Source organism: Cinclus cinclus, chromosome 3 (genome assembly GCF_963662255.1).
Source record: "Cinclus cinclus chromosome 3, bCinCin1.1, whole genome shotgun sequence".
NCBI classification, from domain to species: domain Eukaryota; kingdom Metazoa; phylum Chordata; class Aves; order Passeriformes; family Cinclidae; genus Cinclus; species Cinclus cinclus.
The window spans coordinates 116,547,584-116,573,324 of NC_085048.1; the positions used below are offsets into that span (position 1 = coordinate 116,547,584).

The 25,741-nt window shown below is 45.8% G+C and overlaps 1 protein-coding gene across 2 annotated transcripts in view; it reads left to right on the forward strand.

Moving 5' to 3' along the window:
• Window positions 1-365: 365 nt before the first annotated feature.
• Window positions 366-25,741, forward strand: part of LOC134042802 (phosphofurin acidic cluster sorting protein 1-like) — a 54,779-nt gene continuing 29,403 nt past the window's right edge. For both annotated transcript variants that reach the window (XM_062490723.1, XM_062490724.1), the window contains exon 1: window positions 366-442. In XM_062490723.1, the coding sequence (XP_062346707.1) occupies window positions 387-442 (56 nt within the window). In that variant the 5' untranslated portion in view covers window positions 366-386. The remainder of the gene's footprint in view (window positions 443-25,741) is intronic.

A 25,741-nucleotide genomic window follows, 5' to 3' on the forward strand; every position in this document is an offset into this window, starting at 1 on the left:
GGCCTCTCCGATTGGGCGCCGGTCGCCCCGGCCGCGCCTGTCGCTCGGCTCGGATTGGCTGTTCGCCGTCGGTCGCGGTCCTCGCCCTTTTTCCCGGCTCTGGTTGGCTCGTGCCCGCGCCCCAGCCGCGCTCTTATTGGTCACGGGCCGCGAGGGGAGCGGGCGCGCGCGCGGGCGCGCGACGGGGTGGAGGCCGTCGCTGAGCCGAGGGGCTCGCGCCGCCTCCCAGCGCCAACGGCGGCGGGATGGCGGCGATGGCGGCGGCGGCGGCGGCGGCGGCGGGCGGGGCGCTGGGCTCGGGCCCCGCCGCGGGGCCTCCGGCGGCGGCCGGCGGGGCGATGGCGACGGCCGCCGCGATGGCGGTGGCCAGCCCGGTGCCGGTGCCCATGAACCTCTTCGCCACGTGGGAGATCGACCGCTCGGCGCCGAGCTGCGTGCCCAGGTGAGCCGCCCCGCCGCCGGGGGCTGTGCGGAGCCCGGACACGAGCGGGGCCGGGGAGGAGGAGGAGGAGGCGGCCCCCGCAGCATCCCTGCTCCTCCGGGCCGCGCTGTTCGGTGGCGTGGAGGGCCGGCCCCGGGCAGGGGCTGATGCGCAGCGAGCCCCGGCCGCCGCTGTGCTTGCAGCGGGAGCGGCCCCGGGGACCGGCGGGGCGGGGGGCACAGCCCTAGACCGCGGCTGCGTTGCCTCCGTGTCGCAGCCTCTGGCGAGCGTTTGCCATGTGCGATGGCCGTGGATCTCACAGGGGGTGTATCATCGTGGCCGTGCTTCGGAAAGCTGCCTCTTTGCCCCCGAAGTGAACGGTGATGGCACTACAGCCGCTCGCCTGAAGCCAGGCAGGGGCTACCAGGCGTCCGTGGGCCTGTGTCGTCTGCACTCCAGACCGTAAGGAACAACAGGAAGGGTTCGCTGTGCTGCCAGCTGAACTCAGAGTTGTATCTCTGGCAGAGCTGGGAGATAAGCTGAGTGGTGTGGATGTCGTCACTGTCTCTATGGTTAAAGGTATGGTCCAGGCTAGATGTGCTTATGAACACCTGCCTTGGAGCCAGGAGGAGCCTGACGTGCTAACCAGGTGGGTGGGTGTCCTTTGGCCCACTCACCTTACCAGACTCTGATCCGGTGTTTTCATGAGAGTTACAGGGTAGATTCAGGAAGTCACCCTGGTTCCTTTTGTCTCTGGGCTGTGGTGTGTTGTCTGCAATGATGTATTCAAGTGTTTCACAAAAATTAGAGGCGTCAAATTCAAGTGGGGTAAAAAAAAATGTTCCTGTAGGGCAGCAGGATAGCAGCCTTTGTGAAGGGGCTTTGCTAGATGGATATGTTTGTAGGGAGAAACTCAGTGACTGAATGGCCAGATGGGCTGGAGTAGAAACGTTCCAAAACACTCCAAGCTACTAGAGAAAGCCTCTGTGATTGTGGTGCTCAAGGGAGGATTGTGGTGCCCAAGGGAGTGCTGGACTCGGCAGGCAGCAGATGTGAAGGAGTTTGCAACATGTGTCTGCTAAAAGCCTGTGCACCTTTTGATGACACATGCTGAGGCTGTTGTGTGGAGCAGGAAGCAAGTGATCATTTCATAGCTTTAAAGTGACTTGAGGTGTTGTTCATTTGTGGGCAGGTTAGTCCCAAGCTGGAATTTGGAGAGCGGGACAGAATTACCAGGTTGACTTCCTGTAGAAACAAAATTTGCATATGGAGAGCACAGATCTTAGTGATGGTGAAGGATGTGCATGTACATAGGCTTCACAAATGGAAGTGCTCCAGGAGCTAGGGAGAGGAGAACTGCTTTGGGCAAGCCACAGACAGAATGAGAGTAGTGAGACTGAGTGTAAAAGAGTGTAGAAGTGGGTTACAGGAGTGGCAGGATGCTAATGGGTGAGAAGTCATGTGCAATCAGTCTGCAAGTTGTTTGTAGGACTGTTTTTTGGCCCAGTGAATCCTGTGTCTTCTCACAAGGACAGTTTCCATTAGCATTGTGTAGATGCTGGTTCTAATGCACGAGCTTCTTTGTGTGCTGACAGCCCAGGGGGCAGCCATCTGACACAGCTGCTTGTAGGAGACTTCTGTGAAATTCATCTGAAATATCGTCTCTGGAATATCTTCAAACACAGCATCTGCTAAGATGGGAAGAAGCTAATGGAAGCTGATTCTTCCCTCAGAGTCCATGGCCCTAACATGATATGCTGTCATGTCTGTAGAGTCAGGAGGTCTGGAGAAATCCTGCCAGCTGCCACAGTCCACAGTGACCAATGTGGAACTCGTGCTTCTGTGTTTTCCAGTCTTCAGTTAGCCCAAGCTTTCCTGTGTGAGCAGATCACAGGTGGGCACCTGTCAGGCAAGTGTTTTAGTTCACTGAAAGGAGCTCAAGCCCCAAACCCGAGCTGTTAATGGTGTATTTGTGCACTGAGCTTCCTTATTGCTTGCCCATGTTCTTTCTCTACTGCTCTGCTTGTATATGGTGTAGTCCTGATGTGTTCTTCAAGGCAGGCGCTCTGCTGTATTGTCCCAGTGCCCAGCGCAGATGGTCTCTGGTCTCTTTGCTTTTTGGTGGCAAAATAATTTCCATCCAAAGGCACTAATGCCCTTGGGCTTCTCTGTCGCTTATGCATGTGTAGTCTGCATTTTTTCTTACTCATGCATATCTGGAGGAAGAACTTTGCACGGGTTTTAACGCTGTAGAAGATGATTTCTTTATTTCTAGAGTCTCTATTGCAAGTCTTGGTTGTCCCTGTGCTCCTTCTTAGGCATTACATTTCCTGCAGGTGCAGCTCTGGCTGCAGCAGGAGTGGGACTGGGCTGGATCAACCTTTGTGGGGTTGCTCTGTGCTCAGGTGTTAGTGAAGGACAGGTGGGAGGTTGTCCAGGCCTTTGGGATACCAGGAAGAGTTTGGACCTGTAAAAATGGGCAGTGGGAAGTATAAGCCCTGGTGCATGGAATGGTTCAGTAGTATGACTGTAGGACTTTTGATGCCTTGCAGGAGGATCTTGGCTTACTAAGCTCAGCTGTTGCCTGTAATGGAAGTTGTTTGTTTGTTGTTTTTTTTTTTTTTGGCTGAATTGGGCATGTGCCACTGAACGAAGTACACCTTTATTTTTGGAAATTGCCTTCCTCTCTGGATGGAGCCATCATCTCTCCTGCTGGGGTCTTTTTCTTTTCAGGGCCAGGTTGAGAGAGATCTGTCACCTCTTGATGTCCTTCCTATGAACTGACTGAGCATAGCCTAGACCCAGCTGCCTTTGGCTTAAGTGGTTGCCAGGGGAGGCAGGGCTGAATTTTATGGGCAGTAGGCTATTATGCAGAGAGGCAGAAAGAAGTAAACACCTGGAGACTGTACAGAATGCTCTACATCTTCAGTGAGGCTACCCATTGTCTCAGAATGATTGGCTTTCCATCACAGTGCTTTAGAAGGAAGGCAAACCTGATTAATTCACTGATGCAGGATGTGAAGCGTGCTTTGGCTAAACTAGTCCATCAATCAGCATTAACTTCTACTCATAGTTATCTTAGTAGAAGTTTTCATAGTGGTGTTCTGAGGTGGGAGTGCCTTTATTGAGATGCCTTGCAAATAAGTCCCCTTGGGGGTAGGAGCAGGTTTTTACTATGTAGAGGCTGCCAGAAGGGAACTAGAGCTTTGCCAAGTTAAAATGTCCATCTGCATCAAGGTAATGTCTTACTGTGTTTTCATTGTTTTGTGTGTTGGTCAGGCAGTAAGTTGGGAAAAAATGTGTCAAAGGACTTTGTTGCAAACATTCTTGAGTTCTTGTTGTTTCCACATAGTGGTATTTTCCACCTCTTTTGATAGGACTGCTCTTGTTATTTTTTTCTTCTAACATCTGAGCGTCCATAAATGCGAGTTCTTAATTAGGAAACAAGATAAGATTGTGTGATTGTTCACTTTTTCCATGACACAGCTGCTGTGTTCAGTGTAATGTGGATGTTGTTTCAGTGATAAGGAATCATATTTCTAGTTAGAGGTGAGAGATACAAGTTGTGTTTTGGTTACTGTGTCAGCATTGCTGAGGTCAGGCTGCAAAGGCAGATTCTACCTGTGCAGACTGTGCTGTGAATGGCACTGCGAGGATTCAAACACACTCCATTTCATCCACAATACCTTGTATCTCAGTACAGTGCATGAGGAAACATTCCAAATCTTGCTGCCACCCACACAGTGTGCTCGAACACAGTGTCTCCTGTTTATGGTAGTTAGAGAGGATTGACTGAGGGAAATGCATGTGTTTTGGGCTTGCTTTGGGAGACTGTGTATGTGTACCTTCAGGATATTACATTCCAAAAGGTGCTCTGAATTCTCTGTCATTGTAACTTGCAAACTTCTGTTTTGGAAAGCTACAGCCTGATGAATGTCTTCTTGGCATGAGAACAGCTGTTGCAGGTACATGGAAATATCCCCAAAGTGCCAGCTAGGGTGATCTTTAGAAGTTCCATGAGGTGAATGCTCTTGTCTCTGTAACCCCGTTTTCCTGTTTGGGCAGCCAGTGTCCATTACCTGACAACTCGTGGAGAGCAGGTTAACGCTTTTGTTTGTGCAGGTGTGGTTGCATGCTTTCCATTGCCTGAGGTCCAGGAATCCTTTCAGTGGCAGTTCCTGCCTGTGGTGTGAAGGAACACGCTCTCCTCTGGCCCAGCTACATGAAGGGGCTGCTGTGGGTTCAGGGCTCTGTTTACTCTCAGCACAGAGCATTGTCTGTCTTCTCTACAGTTCCTAAGAGTTTTGTGGCAATGAAGAGCCTCCCAACTGGGTGTTCCTTTAAGAAATGCTTATTCCAGCTGGAATAATGTGTATTTGTCTGCCTGAGATGTTCTTGAGTGGTTTCCTGGGTGAATCAGACATTTTCATGGTAAATTCCAACCTCAGCAAAATCTGTTCTGTTTGGATAAGCTACGGAGTTGCACCTCTGGGAATGTTAAATGATTCCAGATTGCTCCTTCAAAAGATACTGTGGTGCAGTGACAGACTTGTGTAGCTTCAGACCGGGAGCGCTTGGGAGAGGCCACAGTTTCTTGTAGGGAAGCAGTCTCTTATAGCTGGTGATATGCTGTGTTTGAGTTATGTTTTCCTCTCAGTTCTACCTAGAAAACCGTATGTTCTAAACAGCCATAAGATTGCTTATTATTCTTAATATTGTTGGCTTGGCTACAGGCCTGCAGCATAGTATGTCTCATATTTTGTCCACTATCTGTAGCTCTCTGTGGCAGTGGAGCATGTTTGGGATTTCTTCTCTTGGCAGTGTTTTGTTTTCCTTCTGAGTATACAGTAATCGAGCAGAACTTGGGACAAGCGTGCCCTGCTAATACGATTGATAGGGGATGTGCTCCTTGCAAAATGTTAATAGTAACTTCCCTGAGGGTTTAATTTTATTTGAAGGACCTGTCATGCTGCATTCTGGTCTTGTTTTCCAGTGCTTCATTCATTAGCCAGGCTGTGTCACAACAGTTGTCTGATGGCTTATCAAAAATGTTGCGTTGTTCTTACTGTGCAGGGACACCACGAGTGCCCATTCCTCTTCCTCTGGCATCCTCAGTCACTCGTGGCTGATCATTAGCAGCCATGTCGTTTGTGTACAGGGCACCCTTCTCTGGGATGATGACCCCCAGACCTTTATTCTGTCAAAAGAATAAATTGCTGAGCACCACCAGCTTACGGGGTTCCCCTAGCGATCCATCCTGTGGTTAAGTCTGTGCTGATGCTTTTGTATAGTTGTTTGAACCTGGAATGATTCTAGATTGAAAGCTGTGTCTCCTGTAAACTTGAGAAGTTGTTTCCCAAAAAGAGCCAGAGGTAAAAAACAAACTGCATTTTACAGCATGCCAGGTGAGCGTATGGACAGCGCTATTTTCTAAATACCTTGTGTTATTATCTGGTCCAAGCTTTCAGCATCCCAGCTGAGGGGGAAGCTGTGCTTCTGTTTTGGTTTGCTTTGGGTTTTTTTTTTTTTTAACTGCATCAAAGCTGGTGAATACTTTTTTGGGAAACAAGAAGTGAGAGTGTCTTACTCCTCTGTGTGGGATGTGGCAGCAGGAACTTGTCCCTGCCTCTGGGGAAGCAGACAGCTCAAGTGACACTGCTCTTGCAGCTGGAAGTCTCTTAGATAAATGAGGCTTTGTTTGGTTACTTCAGTACACTCATTGCAGTGTGCTGGGAAGAGAGATGCAATATTTCAGGTGCCCGAGAACATTGCAGCTGTGGTTACAGAGACCACTCCCTGCTCTGCAGTGTGATTCAGCCTCAGTGCACACAGCCCAAAATTACACTGGCATTTTCTGCTGGCCTGTTGCAATCTCCTCTATAATGCTGCCATCTCTCATGCCCTGTTTCTCTGTATCGTGGTCTAACTCAGTGAGGGGTTCTGTTTAGTAAATTGGAACTCATGTCATCCTTTGTTCTATATTCTCCTTATTTACCTACTCATGCTGATTTTTAAACTTCCATTTCTTATCATGTTTCTTATTCTTCAGTGCGAACATATTTTAAGTAGCATGAGATCCAAAGCTAGTGCATGTGGGACCATTTCTTGGACAAAAAACATCCAGGTTCCATGCCCAGCTATGAATTTGTAATTGTTTTTCTGCATATGTGATAAATAAATTCTTATCAGTATAAGCAGTTCAGGGTGACAGCAGAACTCACGTCTTTAGTTCCATTTTCCAAAACTGAAAACTGCTAACAATGAGGTGTTGGACTGTTGCAATGGTAGCAGGGTTAGAATAAGAGTAACTCCCTGGAGAAGGATTCTGCTGCTCTTTTCCTGTTCTTTAATAGTTTTCTCTGCCAGGGTAGAAGATCCTGTTTATGCAAAGCCTCTTACTGATTCTTCTGCTGTTTCATTTTCAGTAACAATTCAAGTAGTGTCTCTGAAATCGTATTATTTAGATAAGTGTCATTTAGATGTACATTATTTATATACTTTTAGAAGAGCTCCTATGTATTTAGCATTTCCCTCCATGTTCCTTCAGCTGTCTTCTTGTAGTCTGTTTCCTGCCTTATCAATTACATTCACTTTTTTCTCATTGCTCCTTTCCCTCAAAAGCCCTGCACATGCCTGCTGATACTTTTGATACTGTTCTCATGATTTTTTTCTTGCTTCTGTTGCGACTTGCATACTTGTAATTGAGCAACCTTTCAATCAGAGTCTTAATTTTTCCCTTCTCAAAGTAGTTTGATTTTTTTTCTCATAATTTAAAGACTATTCCTTTGGAAGCTGTAATGACCACATCTTGTATGGCTTGCATTTTTCAGCTGAACTATGCTCTTGGTCTGCTTGAGTTTTTTTTTTTTTTTTTTAAGGGCTTTTATATCTTTTTTGCTGTTAATGAATATTAGCTTTTTTTCTTCTAGACTTTTTGAACTTTCTCATATGTGCATCCCTGAAATACAGTCCCATAAGTCAACATTTCTTTCCGTTCTCTCATGCCTTATGCTCAAGGCTGCTTCTTCCAGGTATTCTTTCCTTTTCTGTGCGTTCCTTTGTCAGAAGCAGACTCTGGATGTCCCATTTGGATTTCACCTGCTGTGCGTATGAATAATTTATTCAGTTTTTCCTCGATGTTTGTCAAGTCCCTTGACATTTCAAGCTTTTTTTTTACCCTGCCTCTTAATGTTCCTTAACCTCCACTCAGACAAAAGGGCAGCATTCCCGTTGCTCTGCAGTTACACTGCGTTCGCCTCATCTGTGTCTTGCTGAAATGCTAATATTTTTTGGAGGTGATTTTATCTGTTGCCGTACTGATTTATGAAAGTATGGACAAGTCATCCTCATTTCAGGCTCCTGCTCCACCCACAGGGATCTGAGCAGAGGACTGCATTGTACAGGCACTGATTATTAACAGCTTGTGTTGGTGAAAAGCCTAAGAACAAATTTGCCAGCTTTGGTACGAATCATTCTTTTGAGTGAACCATCTTACCTGTGCAACTCTTTAGAATTAAACTTTTTTTAAATGTAACTTTTTTTCCTTTATTTTATGAAGAAGTCTCAAAAATGGGTGCCCATGCTGGTTTGACACTCTCTTTCATGGGCTTGTATCCCTCCCATGTACTGTTGTCCCAGGTGTAACTTAACACGGTAGGATGTTCCTGAGCCTGCAGGGATTCAGATCTGAGGTGCTTGCCAGCTCAAGATAAAAGCAGAGGAAGCGGATGGGATGACAGTGTTCTGTCCGTGTTACTACAGGAATAGCAAGCTGTAATGAAATGTGAACTCTACGTTAAGCATTAGTAGGAAAATTGTTAACTGCACTTTAGGGAGCTGCTGTGTGGCACGATTGCTATTTGCCAGCGTGTGTGTGTAGATCTTAACCAGGACCCTCTGGATAATGGAAGGAGTTGGTGTGTATCAGTGACCTATCCCTGACCTCATTTCACTACTTTTCCCAGCTTTGCTTCCTTGGCACAGCAGGCTTGGAGGTGTATCTCAGTGAACTCTGCCAGGTGATGAGTGTGAGAATGTGCTCTGTTCTGCATCCTCATTAGCACTTTCTCACTTGGTTCAAAGGTACTTGTCACCACGTCTTCAGCACTTGTGCTTCCCTTTCTGCAGAAAAGGCTGCAAGTGGTGTTTTTGTAATCAGTTCTTTGTGGTGGTTGCTTCATTAACACATTTTATTTTAGCCTGGAGACAGTGAGCAGAGCTGTTTAGCAACAGGTACCTGACAAGCTGCTCTAGCTGTGGAGGCTCCCAGCAGGTGTGCTGCATTTGCACCTTGCATCACTGACTGCTGTTCTCCGCTGAACTGGCACTGCAGCATCTTTTGTTAAAGCAGCTTTGGATTTGGGGACAGCTGGTGCAGCAATTCTGCTGCATATGGAGACAGAAAATTTCAAAGTCTGTTACATTTGTGAAGAAAGTTCCATGACATTAGCCATACTATTGCTGATGCCTAATTTCAGCATGGCTAAAATGAGAGATCAGTGTGCTGCTGCAGACTTTCACTATTTCCTGTCTGTCCTGAGATGGCTTTTGAGTAGACCCAGTGAACAATTGGAAGTTCTAACTCAGTGATTTTAAGTAAAGCAGTAACCAGCTAAAGATGGGATGTTTCCCACCTAGTGTACCCCTTCTATTGCCTAGAAAAATATTCTAAAAGTTCACTGCAACATGTTACCACTGCCCTGTGGATTGGTTAGTAAGTTCTTTTTAAGGTTTCTAGGGAGGCTGTTAGGCAATGAATTTGGTCATGTACTCTTTGTTAAACAAGAAAAAGTTTGAAAATAAAGCAGAAAGATTACATTGTGGTTTGGAACCTGAAATGAGGCTTAGATTCAGATTCTGAAGTTGCTTGCTCTTGTAGTTGAAGTACTCTTTCCCTCCCTGAAGCCACAGCTATGAGTTATGTTGCTGTTCTCCCTACTTTGTATCCATGCTGAAGTTTTGCCTTTTTCTTGCCTGGACAGGGTGACTGTGAAGAGAAACCACCTGAGAGTGAGAGCACTAGCAGAGTTTGCCTTGCTTGTCCAGTCTGCCAGATGGGAATCCCCTGGGAACTGGTAGAGTCTAGACTAAGGTTTGGGGAGCAGTGTGTGGAAATTATTTGGACTTTCTGCTGTGGTTTTAAGGGCTCTTTGTGCTGAGGAATGACATTGTTCCTGGTCGAGGCAGTGAGTGTCTGCATGGCTTGCAGTGGGACGCGAGGGAGGCTGATGGCTGTGTGACTGGGTAGAATGATGTACATGCTGGGACAGGGTTCAGGCTGTTTGGGCAGATCCTAGTGCATCCTCAGGAGATGCTTCTTGACAGTGTCCTTATTATCTGGAATTCAGCTTGTGTGACAGGACATGCCAGGAGGCTGTGGCAGAGTTTCACATCCTGTTGTGGTAGACGCTGCGTGATGTGCTATGGTTTGTTGCTTGTTTTGTGGGGGGTTTTACTCCGTGGTTTGGATGATCATGGATGAGGGGAAGCAGAGGTGAAGCTATTCATCCAACAGTTAAAAAGTGGTAGTGAACAGATTATATCTTATGTCTCTGCCTGAATCCAGATCTTAACTCTAAATTCCATCATTCTGAGGGCAATAAAGTCTTACTGTAGCAAGGCCCAGGAAATGTAGTTATGTCACAGTAACTCTCCTGTGCACACAGTGGGGCAACAGTTGCTTGGTATGGTTTGTCCTCAATTAATTTCCCTTTTTATTTTTTTGTTACTCCTTCCCACATATTTGGGTGTTGTGAACAACACAGTGAATGAGTTGTAGCCTCACACAGGAATCTGCTAGGAAATTACACAATGTCTGTCCAGCTCTCTCAACTTCTGACCTGTTTGCCCAGTTTTGTGCTATCTTGGCAAGGGCAGCTGCATCAAAGAACTGTATTTCACAGAAATCTGTGGTTAAAGGGAGCTTGGAGGTCCTGTTAGGTCCCCTGTGGTGGAGATCTTGGCCGTCTTTCAATCCCCTATTTGCTGGCTGGGTGTGCTGTGGAGGTAACTCAACCATCCTCAGGGTTTGCTGTCTTTTCTTAGTGGAGTGGTATTGAGAATCAGGAGGGGGAAAGGAGGGGAGAAGCCTGAGTGGCAGCCTGGAAAAAGCCAATATAGGTGCAGGAAAAGGTGTGTGAGAGAATGGTGCATTTTCAGGCTAAGGTGTTTCAGCTGTGTTCTCTCCAGTGATGTATCTGTGTGGGTTTGTGGTGTGAAAGGATGCAGAGCTGAGAGATTGGTTTCAAACAATCTGCTTCATTCATGGTTTGTGCAGCCATGTGCACTTGCTCCCTGCACAGGTGAATGTGCCTTTAAACCAATGAGTAGGAGGCAAAATTAACAACCCTAAACACCCTTCTGAAACAATTGGAGTAGGAATGGCTTAACAGCCAGCCACTTGCCTTGTAACTTCTGCCTACTCACAGCCTAGCCAAGAGGAGGGAAAGGAAATCTCTTAATGTGATTACTGTTTGTGACTACAAGGAAGCAATTCAGTTACAGCAATACTTTAATCCTGACGCTGTTGGATCCCACTTAGAACAGAGGACTCTTGGATTCCTACCCTTGCAGGCAGGGATGTTGGTGTCTGAATTAAAAATTATCAAACCTCCTCTTGCCTTGGCCTGAAGAATCTGTGATGAGGCTCCACACTGAGCACTCGGAGTTTGTCCAAGGAGCATGAGAACATTTGGCCCCAAAATTTGAGTCCTGTCTCTCTGTTTAGGTAAGGAATGACTTCCTTTGTAGATCTAAGTGTCTTTTGGGGGAAGTTGGAAGCTTTTAGCAGATCCTGATAGCTGTGTGCTCTTGAGAAGAGGAATCTTGAAAAGCATTTTCCAAAGACCACTTTTGCAACTGCAGCCATGGCTGTTTCTCCTCTAGGTAGCTGGGAGAGCTGTGAGATTAGGCAATGAACCAGGCTGTAGACTGTGGCAGGTTATGCCTGTGACAAGGGAATGGTATTTTTTGGTTGACATGCAGAAATGGAAAATGGTTGGTGATGGGCTGGCAAGAGAGATCAACATTTCAGCTAAACACAGCTATGAACAGAAGGCAGAATAGGTATTGGCCCCCAGAAGATTCTTTTCTCTTCTGAGAAATGATGAAGCACTTGTCTTGAGTGCAATCCTGACTGTAGCAGCAAACACTCCTGTTGACATGAATATGAATAGGTTTCAGGTCCCAAGTGACAAAAGATTAATAAGTCTGCTTAATTACAGCCTATTTTTTTCTACTACTATGAGAGTAAATGACACTTCAAGGAGACCTGACTGTGAGATGTACGCGATATTGGAACTCTTTTTGAGAAGAAGGCAAAATTAAATAGATCAAGGTTTAAAATCCAGGCAAAATTGGTGTGAGAGAAGCTCCGTGGTCTCTGCTTTTAGAGTAGATGTGTTATCAGGCCAGACAAACTTTCCACTGAGGTCAGCAGTGCTCAGTGTAGATCTGTCCCAAGGTGATCACAGCCTCAGCTATCCAGGTTACAGAACATCTTCCTTGTGACATCACAGCGCTCCAAAGGAGATTATGAAAAGGAAATGCAAAGTTACGTGGTGTTTTGTCAGCACTAATTATACATTTTACTGTATAAGTAAAAAGCACATGACGTTTCAGAATTCAGTTCCTGTTATCCAGAATAAACATTTGCTGCTGGTAGCTCTCTAGAAGGATCTCTGAGTTATTGACAGTGCAGTGGTGAATTCATGTGTGGTACAGTTTCTCTAAGGGCAGGCAGCAACATGGGGAGACTGTCTCAGAAGCAGCAGGTAGAGCAACAAATGCTAAATAAAGGAATCTCCTAAAAAGAAGGAAGGAAGACAGAAAAAAGAAGAGAATAAAAAAGAAAAGAGATTGATGGGTGACAGTGTGAGGACTCCTACATGTATCTTTTGAGTGTCCTGGCTCTTACTTGTTGGCTATGGGGAAATCAAGCCATTAAAGAGGAAATAAGTTAGTTCTTTCTGGGGCTGAGAGAGGTAATCTCAGGCTGCCTCAAAGAATACTTTTGAACAACTTCTTCCCTTATTTTGCAGTAGGAAATATTCCCACAAAGTAAGTGGGGTTTGTTCTGTAGAGCATCTGTTGTTCTTTGGGCATGTAACTGAAATACAAGGGCACGTGCACAGCCTTCCCACTGTCCACCTGAAAGACAAAAATGGGACCTCAGTGGCAAGTTATCACCCTTGCCAAGGATGTTTTAGAAATGCAAGCACTCTAAAAGGCCTTTGACTTGGAGCTGCGGTGGTGTGACTGTTGGTTCTTCCTGCTTCTCCTTGTACCTGTGGGCTCTTTTTGGCGTGCCAGATCCACGTGGAACCTGTAGGATGCTCATGGGGTTGTAAGTGACAATTGCTGCTTCTGAATGATACCTGGTGAAGGGGTGGGGTGGTGATTAAGAGTGTTTGAAAAGCACTGCCTGGCTCCACCACCATGCTTGTTCTGGACATTATACCTGCATTATACCTGAGCTCTGTCTCTTGCTTATCTTTCACACCCCCCTTCTTCTTGGGACAGAGGTGCTCGACCTTTTAGAAAAGCAATAAGTCCATTTAGAGCAAACAAGTTGCAGGCTGGTGGTGTCCATGTCTCTGGTGTAGGTCCAGGGAGAGGGGACAAAAATGGAGGAGAATTTCTGTTCTCCTATCCTGTTGAACTGGAAGGCATTTTGCAAATGTGTCATTAATTGTATGGTTGTGTGACAGCTGTCAGCACAGTAGGTACTCAAGCCTGTGCCATTTGTTTATTATTTCCTTGGTTCTCAAGTTTTTACTATATCCTAGAGCATGTAGATTTTATAAAGGACAGGAGAGGCTGAGTCAAATCCAGCCATGTTTTACATGCTGATTTTCTTCCCTTCGTATTTTCAGGTTTTGTATTACCTTGAGATTTCCCATTTTTTTTCAGCTATTATAGAAATGCAAGGATTAAGCCTTAATGTTTAGGATTAGAATAAAAGGGGTGTTGAGGGAAGGAATGTGTTCTATTCTTGGTGACATTGGTTTAGTGCATGGACGGCCTGCAATGTTTGGGAGGAACAGCAGCTCCTGAACAAACTGCTCATGGACTAGGTCTGATAATCACAGATGGTTTGGGGTGGCAGTTGCCTGGTAGTAAAATGACCAGGCCAGTGAAACAAGATAGCAGAGAGACTATTTTGGCCTTGGGACTTTGTAAGAAGTTTGGTACAACTGATTCAAAAGAGCTTTTCAGTTTTGTACTGTGTTGCAGTCGATGCTGCCAAAGTGCAGCCATTGCCTGTCTCAGATTCCCTGAGTTTGGTTTTGACATGTTAAGATTTACAGACTGAAACACATTGATTTACTGCTTGTGCTGAGTTTCACCACACCATTTCACTGTCGTTAAACTGCACCAATGCAAGATAAACTTAAAGCAAATTCACCTTAGCTGTATGCTTCCTTTCCTCTGATTTATACCGGCTTTGCCTTGGGAAGTGAACCTGATAAACTCTCTTGCAGTATGTATGCAGGTATATAACAAATAGGACCTAAGTACAATTTATTTTTTCTTCTCTAAGACCTTGAGATATTTGGAACTGGGAAAAATCCTGCTCTTCCATGTGGGCATCCCTGAGAACAAAAGTGTTTAGACTTCCCTAGGACCCACAGCAGTATTTCTTCCTTGCCTGTCTGTCTTTCCTGCCCTTGCAGAATTTGGCATGTGCTTTCTGTTGCAGTGATAGTAGGAGGTTTCTTGTAAAGCTTTGTGATTATTAAAGGCAGGCTTTGTTTTCTTTCTACTTTGCCTGCAGAGGTTGTGCTTTGGAGGATTGTAGTCCTGTGAATAGCAAGGCTAGCAGCTTTCCTCTCCTTAAAAATAAAGATCTAATTTTGAAGACATATGCAGATTTTGCACTGAAGGAAGATATCTAATAAAATAAGGAATTTTCTGTCAGGACAAGCTGTGTGTTTCTTCATGGCTGCAGCTGCTAGATGAAATGGATGAGATGCTCCTAAAGCATGTGCCTTAGCATCAGATCTGTCTGTATGTTGTGAATTCCTGGACTACATCCAGCGATAAAACTGGATGTAAAATCTTGCTCCTAACTCTGGACAATTCCTGAGGCCACAGGTCCAGAGCATAACAGAACTGAGAGAGCTGAGCTATGAGGTGTATGGTTGAGATTTCCCCCCTGTCCTTTCAAATGCATTTCAAGCTGTTCCTCAATGGCTGTTGGCAGACTTCCAGCCTCTTGCTGCCTTGCTCAATCATCTGCAGTGTGAGTAGTTCAGTAACACACGAGAATTACAGCAAGCATGAGGTGGTGTGGCTGCGTTGTGTGAAATACTCTGCGGTGCCCTGGGAGTTCAGATGGAAAGCCTGCCTGGAAATAGCATTTGGGGTTACTGGTTAGCATGAATTTGAGTGCAAAACCAGCATTAACTCCCAGCAGCTGACATCCCTAGCGGGGGATAAGTTGGCAGTAGTTGTTTTCTCTCTTTTTAGTTAAGTTTTCTCACCAATCCAAAGCAGAATGGAGTAATGTGTCATGGATGCTGAGAAGCTGACCCTTTGTAGAAGAGCATTGCCTTTTTGGGACTCTCTAGAGGTAGCAGCTGCCAGAGGGCAAAAAGAGAGTGTGATGAAAATCCAAACATGGCTACTGGAAGGATGCTGTGCTTTTCATTTCTTCAGCCATGGTAGCTGAGTTCCATCTTCTGTTGTTCTGGTTTAGTATGTTTGTGGTAGAGAGGAGACAATCTGCCAGCTTTCCAGTATTTTCTAAGGTAGTTGTCAGACAGTGGGTAGGTGGGCAGAAATGACAACTTTCCAGGCAAGTGCTGGGGATGAACACCCCTCATCTTTACTCCTCCCTGTCAGGAGGTATCTTCCACTGCTCCCTCATTTTTTTTTTTCCAGAAGAGATGGGAAGGAGCATGCAGACTATCTGTGAAGTATCTACTAAACTATCTCTGACTGGAGAGGCTTCTGGAGGGGTAGGTGATTATAAATGTTATTTCTTAGAAAAGAAAAAAAACCACATTTTCTCAAGGCTCTTCCTCTCAGTTGCTTCTTCCCTGAGCATATGGAAAAAAGAAAAACTCTCTGCACCCCTTCTGGAAGTTGCCTGAATGTTTGGCTGACTGTGGTGTGAAGCAAATCCTACGGCTGTTCCGACGCCCCTTTGTAAGATTGTTGGTTCACATGCTTCAGGTGTTGAGGACTGTGTTAAGGTATTTACAGATCAAATATATCAGGATCCTCAGAGCTGGAAGAGATCCACGAGGATCCTCAGAGCTGGAAGAGATCCATGAGGATCCTCAAGTCCAACTCCATCATCAAGTCCTGACTCCATACAGGACAACCTAAAATGCTCAAAGTTGCCAAAATTCAATAATGTTCACTATGAGGGTGAACAGGCTCTGGCACAGGTTGCCCACGGAAGTTGTGGATCCCCTGTCCCTGGGTGTGCTCAAGGCCAGGCTGGATGGGGCTTTGAGCAACCTGCTCTAATGGAAAGTGTGCCTGCTCATGGCAGAGGAGTTGGAACGAGATCATCTTTAAACTCTCTTCCAACCCAAACCAGTCTATGATTCTGTGGTAATCGTCCCCATTTCTGAAGGACATCTTGTCACTCCCTGGCTATGTGTCAGTTCAGGATGGGAATCAGAACGGTCCAAAAAGCTATAACTGTTTCTAAGTATAAAGATTTTGATGCTGTTTAATGCTACGATGACTCTGAAGTTGTTGAACTTCAATGTTGAATTCAGCTTCCATGAATGAATACTGGATGCTGTGTTGCTGGAGGAATTACTCCTGGAATCAGGCTGCTGCTTTGTCTGTCTGTTACAAGGATTTGCATCTAATACCCGAGATGCTTTTTCAGCTGTGTTGCCCTTTTTATTCTGTGGACATACATCACAAAACAGGGGTAAATTTCAGAGATGGCTTGACACCAGCCCAAGTTTTGTTGCTCACTGATAAAAGATGGACCGTTTCTCAGTGGGTTTTTGGTGTGGTGCCGTTTCTTCCTTGCCTGAGCAAATATGTTGTTTGTCTATGCTCTACAGGAGGTCAGGCAAGACAGACCTAAAAGACTTATGGCCCACCTAATATTAAAAAACAAGTATGGAAAAACCCCTATGGGAAGCCTCACATGCTGAGGTTTGGAGGCTTACATATTAGGTGCTGACACCGAATGGTTTTCTCATAACTATCTTTTCAAATATCAACTTGTTCATTTTTTTTTTCCCAAAGAGCATGATTTGTATGGCATCTTTCATGGGCTGCAGTGCAGGTAGCTGGGATGCATGACCCAAAGGTGTTGTGTGAGGTCTCAACACAGCACGGCCAGCACTGTCAGTAGAAATCTGTGCAGCAGGGTGCAGGATTCAACACATAGATGGAAAAAAAACCAGGTGAAATAAAAGTACTCAAAGCCAACAATACTGCCTTCAGGAAGCTGTTTCAGGAGCTGTGGTGTGCTGAGGGAGAGAAAGGTGACAGGCACCCCAAGAAGGCTAGTTCTTGTTGTCTTATCTTAAGTGGAAACCTCCCTGAATTGCTTGCATTTCTGCTGGGGTGCTGGGTGATACGTATGGTTGGCATTGCAAGTGCTTCCTGTGGGTGATTCATGCCTTGACTGGGTTGTTTCAAAAGGAGGTGGGAGAGCTTTATTCTTTTCTCAGGCCCAGTTCCAGGTCCTCTCTACATATGCTCAGCAGGGACACCTGGAATGGCACAAATTGGCAGTCCAGCCTCTCAGCTCTGGACTGGCACTAGTTCCAGCACATGCCTGGTTATGTGACGAGCTAGCTCAGTGCTGGCCTGGAAGGAAACAACTCATTGTTTTTTAGGCTCATTCTTTGCTGGATGAACAGGCTGAGTCAATGCATCACATGCTGAAACACACAGTGGTACTCAGGAATCACAGGGAATGAAGGATACAGCATTGGGTTCTGCTGGTGGGGATTGGTTCTCCAGCTTCTTTGCCTCTACCCTCTGAAGGGGATTGTCAGTGTTTCCAAAGAAGTGGGGTGTTGCTTGATTTCTGTGAGCATCTGTGGCAAGGGCCTGAAAATGAGACTGGAAGGGAACTGTCCTGGCTCCTATGGGACTTGTGGGGGAACCTGGTTATGGGCAGGAAGGTCACCCCAAATATCTGTCTGCTTGATGCTGCCCTTTCTTTGCTGTCTGATGGGCACAGCTTGTAACATAAGGTCCATAAAATGGAGCCATGCTGTATTGTCTCTGAGAGAAAGGCAGCAGTATAAGAAAAGGTCCTTCTGACTTAAACAGATTAAACCCTCCTCTTTATTTCTTCACAATTTTTCCCCTTTGATTAATGTAGATAGGTAGCACTCTTTAAATTTTGTGTTGTGCTGGTTTCAATTAACAGTGATTTACATGGATAACTGAATAGAATAAGGTATTTCTCACTGAGTGCCAGTTCTAAGGGGGATGTTTTCAGGTGTTCTCTTCCCTGGCACATTTTCCAGGTGACTCCTGGAGGAAAGTTCTCTGCAGAGATGGAAATATGTCTCTAAATGAAAAAAAAAAAAAAAAAAAAAAAAAAATCTTCTGAAAGCACCAAAGCACATCGAAGTTGCACTGAAGTTTAGGGATTCTCGAGGACATTACTACAGTGTGTGCATGTGTAAGAAACCCTCCTCTCTCATTGTGTTTGAAGCTGTTAGAGCATTTCTTGTGCACAGAGGTGTTACAAGCCCGTATTTCCACGGTGTATCTGGGGCTCCACGTAAATACCATTTAGCAAGTGAATGGCAGGGATATTCCCAGGGCTTTGAAATCTTCTGCTAGAGACAATTTCATCAGGAGTGCAGCTCTCAGTCAGGGGCGTGTGCTGGGTCGATTATCAGCGGTGCTCAGATGCCAGCTTTATCAAAAGTAGTGCAAACCGAAGAAACAAGTGCCAGAAACAGCTGACAAATACCTCCACAGTCTTCATTCTATGATTGAAGTCTTCCTGTTAAGCCTTTCTTTTTCCAGGGGCATAACTGACCTTGAGTCTGAAACCCAGCGTTTCAGTGTGGGTGAGCAGCTCTTCTTTGAGCAGATAATGCAAGTGTGTGGGAGACTGACTCAGCCTGCCTTCTGAGGAGTAAGCAGCATTAATCTGGGGAGGTGGAGGGCTGCTTCATACACAGGTGTGCACACCGAGCCTGTTCATGGAGACCCAGGGGGAGGTACCCTATGCTTTATGTAGCCACCAAACCTGGAAGCAGAGGTGGCTGTAAGTGATGCAGGAGCTTCTCGTAGTCATGTGCCCGATCTCTGTCCTGAGAATTTTGTTGCCACCTGCATCTTCTGGGTTTTTTCCTTCATATTTCATAGCTGTTCATATTGCTGGGTTAACTCTCTTTTCTCACAGGAAGAGTTAAACCATAGATCTTAGGTTTTCTCTGTCAAGGATGCGCGTGCACTTTTGGGGTTTATTATATTTCACCTGTATTCAGTTGCAGAGTTTTGGCATCCCACAGCATCACCAAAAGCGAGGCTGGACTTGCTGTCAAATCAGGATATTCCAAAGGGAGGCAAAAGCCACACTGACAGAAATGCGAGTGGTAGATTCATCTCTTGTTTCAGGTTATCTCTACAATTGTTGGAATAGTTTGATCTTTCTCTGTGGTGGTTACAAGCAGTTAGAGGGGCTGACAAGAGCAATTGCATTAAGCCTACTAACCCTTGCTAATGCTGTGAGCCAGAGAGATTGCAGTACTGTCTGACTGAGGCTTAAGCCAGTTGTTTAATATCAGGTACTTGAGATGAGATTTTGAGAGAGAATATAAACAAGAAGAAAGGGAAAATACCCAGTTTTATTTCTTTGATTTTGGAAAATGCTGGAAGGCTGCTGTGCTCCAAATTATTGTCAGCCTTTTTAAAAGTAGTTCTGAGGATTACTCACTTGGGTAGGTCTAGTTTTATGTTTTTGTTGCTTGTTGTGCTGAAGCAACTCAGGCTACTTTTTAGCAGAGAACAATCTGTGCTGCACACCACATGTGTGCTGCTCTGCTGCTCACAAGTGTAGAATTTCCAACGTGTCGTTCCCCTAGATGGAAAAACTTGGAGAATCAATTGCAATGGCAGTTCAGTGATCTTCCTTACAGTACCTTCACAGCTTGGCTTTGCTGGATGCTGAGCCTGCACTGGACATGCCAGCTGTCCTGGTGTCCCTTGGAAAGCTTCCATTCATAAGATCGAGCTGGGCTGATCTTACTTAGGCTTGCAGTCCTGTTGCCAGAAAACAGGATAACTGGCTGTCATCCAGGTGCTAAAAGGGCTTTGCTGTCAGAGTTTTGTGAGTATGGTGGTCTCCAGTGACATGGATTTGTGGAGTTGCTGTGGCAACCTGCATAGGTTTCTTCAAGCCCCTGCCTGGTTTCTGGTTTCCAAATTAGCTTGGTTATTCATCCTGCTTTGGAGAAGGGAGACTGGGGGCTGGGCCTTGGGGCAGTTTGCCTGCTGGACAAGTGGAGCAACCTCTGAAGAGGTGATGGCTGCAGCATGGTGCCTGCCTGCTTTCCCTCCAGCTGGGCACATGAATGAGAGCCTCTGCCTCTCTGCAGCCTCCCTGTTGCCTTTGTTTGCTTATTCCTGCCATAGTTGTAGTTCAAAAGTAGTTAAAGTTGTTGTGTCCTGGCCCCTTTGCATTAGGTCAGACTGATTTGAAAACCCTGTGCTGTTTTCATTTTAAGTGACAAAATATTGATAACTTGAGCAGAAACATGGCTTTAAAACAGCGTTTGCTTCAAGAGAGGTCATTCCTCTGAAGTTCATTTGAGTGAAATGTAGTTCAAACAAGGCCTTGAGCAAAGCCCTTGGAAGGCAGAATTTGCCAAGCTTCTGAGGTAACTCAGGGCCTGATGTATCCTAGCTGGAAATCCATCCCACCCCCTGGAATATGCAACCTGTGCAGAACTGTCCCTTTCACTTCTGAGAGCTCAGTGTGCAGCATTGTTGGCCCCACATACTTGAATATTTTCTTCTTGAAGCTCCATACCTTCTCATAAGAATGCCTACAAGGTCCTGGATGATTGTCTCTTCAGGTGTGAAAATGTGAAAGGGAGAAAATGAAACTTCCTATTTTATGTGGTTAGCTTTTAACAGGTAAGCAGCCTAATTAATTAAATGCTATACACAGCTCTAACATAGGATAATTAAGGGTTGGAGAGACATAAAATTATCTTCCCCCCCCCCCCCTTTTAAATAATATTTTAAGCACATCCTTTTTATTATGATGCATCATGGGTTATTATATGCGTATCTTGATTGAAATTTTCTCATCTTCTCCTCAGGGTCTGATCACCCATCCCAGCATAATAGTCTTGTTCTCCTGTTTCTTGGGAGGTGTCCACCAGTGTCTATCAAAAGCTGTTCCAGTTTTTATTTACACTCTTACAGGTTCTGCCTAACTGATGCCTTGATTAAAATATAAAGCATGTAGTCTTGTCCCATTTATGTGAAGTTTAGTAGCAAGTGGGGAGAAAAAAATAAGCTTAGTGAAATGCCACTTGGAGAGTTCTATGACAGCAAGAGTTGCTTATGTTTTGGGCTTGATATGCATTTGGATCATGATCACAAGAGTTTAGAGTTGGAGGTTCTGGACTGTGGGCAGCAGAAGTGCCTTTATGTTGTTCAAGTCCCGTGGTTCACTTAAAGTAACTTTTGACTTAACTTTACGCAGCCTTGAGCCTGAGATGTTCTGAGTATTGTATGTCTCTGATAAAAATAACAGAGAAGGAAATATGTGCTCAAGACTGGGATAGTTGCAGAGCTGATAGTGATCTCAGAAACCACAGGAGTGTCAGTTCCTAGATGGAGATGCTTTGAAATACCTTTGTGAAATGCTCCAGGGTGCTGTGAACCTGCAGCCTGCACGCTGCAGAGACCACAGATGGATAGAGAAGAGCTGTTTATTGAATGGTAGCACAAGTTCTGATCTTCAATCTGGACACAGGACTATGCATGTTAGTGTCTGTAGAGTTGTTGCCTGGAAAGGCTGACCTGGAACAGAGACTAGACAGAGCAGAAGGAATAAAACAGGTATTTATTGAAAGGATACACTTTGGGCAGTGCAAGAGCCCAGCTGAGGCTACACCCAAATCAAATCCAAGATGAATCCTGGTCACGAGTTTTTACACTTTTATGAGTTTTGGTTCATCTGCCTCTTGGGGTCAATTGTCCAACCACAGCCCCAGGCCATGAACTCTGAGCCCCCTGGCTCGTCCCCTTTCCTTCCCCATTGTTTGTACTTTTTGAGTAGTGCTTGCCCTTGATTCTCTAGCTGGGAAGGGATTGTTTTGTCTAACCACCCCGTGAAGAGAGCTTACTAACATCTAATATGAAATTTCAGTGTTACACACCAAGCAGCAGAGATTCTGAAAAATATAAAAGCTAAAACCCAAGACATCAGAGTAAACTCACTGTGAAGAGGAAGTGTGTAGGGGAGCTCTGGCACATTTGTATTGGGTTCAGAGCCTACCTTGGGTCTCCTGGGTATGCCACAAACACTCCTGAGTACCCATTCTTAAGCTCCTGTGGAGGTGATGAGAAACGTAGTAGATGAAGGGAGGCTGAGAGTGATGCTGGGGGCACAGAATTGCTTTTACTTTTTTCTGCTTTTGGTCTTTGAGAGTCATCTTAAATATTTGTATTATATCTCATTGCATTCTGCATCTTACTTGCCAAGACTAGTTGCCTTAGTCACCAGGACTGTGGTAACTAGGACAACAGGATTAAGCAGGCAAATGTAGAAATAATGGTAATAACTTTCTCAACTCTATCTGCAATTGGCTTGTATGAACAAATATCCTGCCTGTGGGTCACTTGTGTCAGCAGTCTCTTTTCCCTTCCTGCCTGACACATCCTGAAATCCTGCTGGTGGCCCTACCCTAATCTAGCTGTGGTGGTGCTCTCCTGCAGCTGGAAATAAGCCTGTCAGGGCCATGTGAAAGTTGCTGTCCACCTCCTTCCTGCAGCATGGCAGCCTGTGCTGGGCCTGGAACAGAGTGCAAGGGACACTAAAGGCCAGCTCCCAGTTGTGTGCTCACTAGCTTGGTGGCAGATTCTGGGTGGGAAGTATGGGACCAGTGTGTCTGCTGGGATGGGGAGGCTGCCTTACGTTGCTGGGGCCAACTGGTGCCTTCCATGCAGTCACTTTCTTCCATAGATGTTGTCCTCTCCTGGAATAGTTATTTGCATGTTGATTTGTTTGCTCACTGTCAGACTGAGGAGGGTCTGCGAAATGGTAATTGCTGTCCTGCCTCTTATTCCTCAGGGTACTGTTTGCACTACAGGTATAGTTGGAGGTCAGCTTTTGATGAAATTTTGCTTTGTGAGCAGGCTGTTTCTATCCCAGTAGGTAAACCCAAATCCTGACTTGGGACAATGAAGTTGTACCTCCCGCCCCACCTTTGAAACATTTTGTTCCTGGAAGCTTCCACTGAGCTGCACCTTGCTGTGTCTGTACCTTGTGTCTGCCCTTCCTGCAGTAACAAACCAGTGCTGTGTTTTCTCCTCTAGAAAGCGCCCAGCTCCATGAATTTGGGATAGCAAGGTACTTGCCTAGTATTCCTCACTGCTGTATGCATTGTTCTCCTTCCTGCTTGTTTTCTCCCAGCTGACTGTGATAGGGAACCGCAGTGAGCATGGTAAAGGGATTCCCTGGATGCACAGGCCTCTTCTGTGTGGGCACCCAGTGCAAGCTTAATAGGCTCTTTTGAGCACTCTTGACAATCTCTGATTGATCTTTCACGTGGGGGAGGAGTAGGGTGATTGCATCCAAGGAATTGTGCTAACAAAAGACCCTGTGCTTTGGTACCTGCCTTCTCTGGGGAACAGCTTCCTCTGCCTCTTCTCCATATGTGATTATCCTGATGAGTGCATTCACCTCTCCTTTGAACTGGCAGCCTGTTTATAGCTGCAAGCAGCATTTCTATTAAGGAGCTGTCAGATATTTTTGAACGAAGTTTTTGCTTTGAGTGGTACCCTTTTGGTGTATCCAGATCCCAGGCCTTTAGTTACATATCCTTCTCTGATGTTGCTTTCCCTTGACTTTTGTCCCCTTAAAAAGTGTAACTGACTGCGATTTCATAGTCACTAATGGTCTTATTTCCTGCCCTTATTAACCACTGCTAGATAGAGTCAGATTCAAAGCTGTCCCCTCATGGATGTTTTAAAAACTACTCAGTATTATTCTGGTCTGGAACTAGCTTTTATTTCCTTTATTGGCTTGTTTTACAGTTTGATCAGTGAACCAGAAAAAGCCAAGTTTTTGTCTCTTCTGCTTCACTTGGCTGGTGCAGAGCTTCCTGTGGGCCAGTCTCAAGGCAGTATGTGCACTGGCAAATGTTTTTTTGTGAAAGCCTGTGTACAAGAGCTGAGGACAACTCATTTCAGAAATGCTTAACGACTTCCTGTATAAAATTCAAAGTACTTACAGAGAAAACAAGGATGCTGCATCTGAACATGTACAGGACAGCATATGCCCAGATAATGGGCATAAAGGAGTGCCTCTGTTGCACCAAGTGGTTTTGTGTGCACCTATTGTGCAGGAAATCATTCACTTTAGCCACAGATCCCTGTGGGTTGGTGGGAAGGGTTGTATGATAAATCACCTATCCCTCCATTTCCTGAGTTCTTCAGTAGTTCTTCTGGTGTTTCAGTGAGTACTACAAAACTGTGCTTTAAAGAGACAAAGTGGTTGATAGGTTGTTGAACTTTTGAAGTATGTTACCAATTTAAATGTTTTTACTCAGGTTGTCTTTGGATGGCTGCCTGTGCCCGGTGTGGCTGTAATACAGGATGTGGTAAGAAGGCACACAAAGTTATTTATGGACCCTTTTGCTAGGTGAAATGTGTGCTGTGACAGCTCCTGGCTCTGCTTGCAGCTTGCTGAGAAGGTGAATGGGCAACAGTGATCCTTGGAAAGAATGTCCTGTTCCACTGGGACAACGTGTGGAAGCGAGCAGTTGCAGGTGCACGCCGTGTCATCCATTCAGTCTGTGTGCTGCTTGCTGGGGCCCCCAGGGGCCCTGCCAGCTGTGGGTAACTGTCTTGACACTGATGAGCCCAAGCTGCAGCGCCTTGGAGAGTAGGGACAGTCTGCTGGACAGCCTGGCATGGCAGCCTGCTGGGAAATCTTGTGGTGCCACTGAGCACGAATGACCGTGGACAGCAGCTGCCTGCATGCTCTGCCTGGAGGGGGCCCTGAGGGGAAATTGCCTCTGCTGTGTTCTGCTGGAGCTCAGGCTGCTCCCTGGACACTTATGTTTTGCAGCATAGCTGGTTCATGCTTTTTGATGCCTGCTGCTAGAGAGCCTGATGTTACAGGGTCAGTGGACCTGGACAAAAAGCAGTACTCTATTGCTGGGATTTCCTGGTAAATACCAAGATATTCCTGAGCCAGGGAATTTACTGTGAGCCATAGCAATGTGTACTGCCTTGTCACTTCCACGCCAGCTGCATGGGCTGTGTGGCATCCCTGCCTCTGAAAAGCATGCAAAGTTGGGAAGAAACTTTTTTTTTTAATTACTGAGGTAGTGTTTCAAGATGGATGCCTCTGCCAGGAGGGGCTATTTTTGAAGCTGCCTAGTGAGGAGAAGCAATGCACACTGGAGTGTTTGCAGGTACATCTATGCTAAAAGCAAAGATGCTCTGTAGCACCAGGTAAGCTGCAGCTCCTTGCTGTGGAGTGTGGGATAGCTCTGGCATGCCTTTGTTAGTGACAGGTTGGAGTAGCCAAGTGTCTTTCTAGGCAGATCTCGGGTTTTTCACTCCATCCACTGATCTTGGTTTTTGTCACTGAATGCACAGACCGATTGCTCTTCCATAATTTTAACAACTGCCCTTTCATAGCTTCCCTGCTTTTCAGACAAGGGTTTGTTGTGCGTGGTCTGTACAGTGGCCTCATAGGTCTAGATCAGTGGCTTAAGAGACCTGTGCAGCAGAGAGGTTTATAAACCTGTTGGGAAACAACTCTGCTGGGTAGAGCTCTATATTGAATTCCATTTGGAGAAAGGTGACTTGCTAGGAAGGGGAGTCTGGAATAGCCCTGCCCATGCTGACAGACCATGCTCATCCTGTTTCAGAGTTTGAGGTTCTGGGTAGGTTTGGCAATCGCAGTGGCAGCTGCTGTTTCCTCCTCCAGTGGGACTAAGCATATTAGCAGGAATGTCCCCAGAGATCAGGGTAGGAAGGATGTATATCTTGTGTGTGATGTGCTCTCCAGGCTGGCAAAACTCGTGGGAATTCTGAGTCCACAGCAGGGAGGATGGGGAGGAAGCAGTCCTCAAGTCAGGAGGTGGCATTTGGGTTATATATTGAGGTTGGCCATCT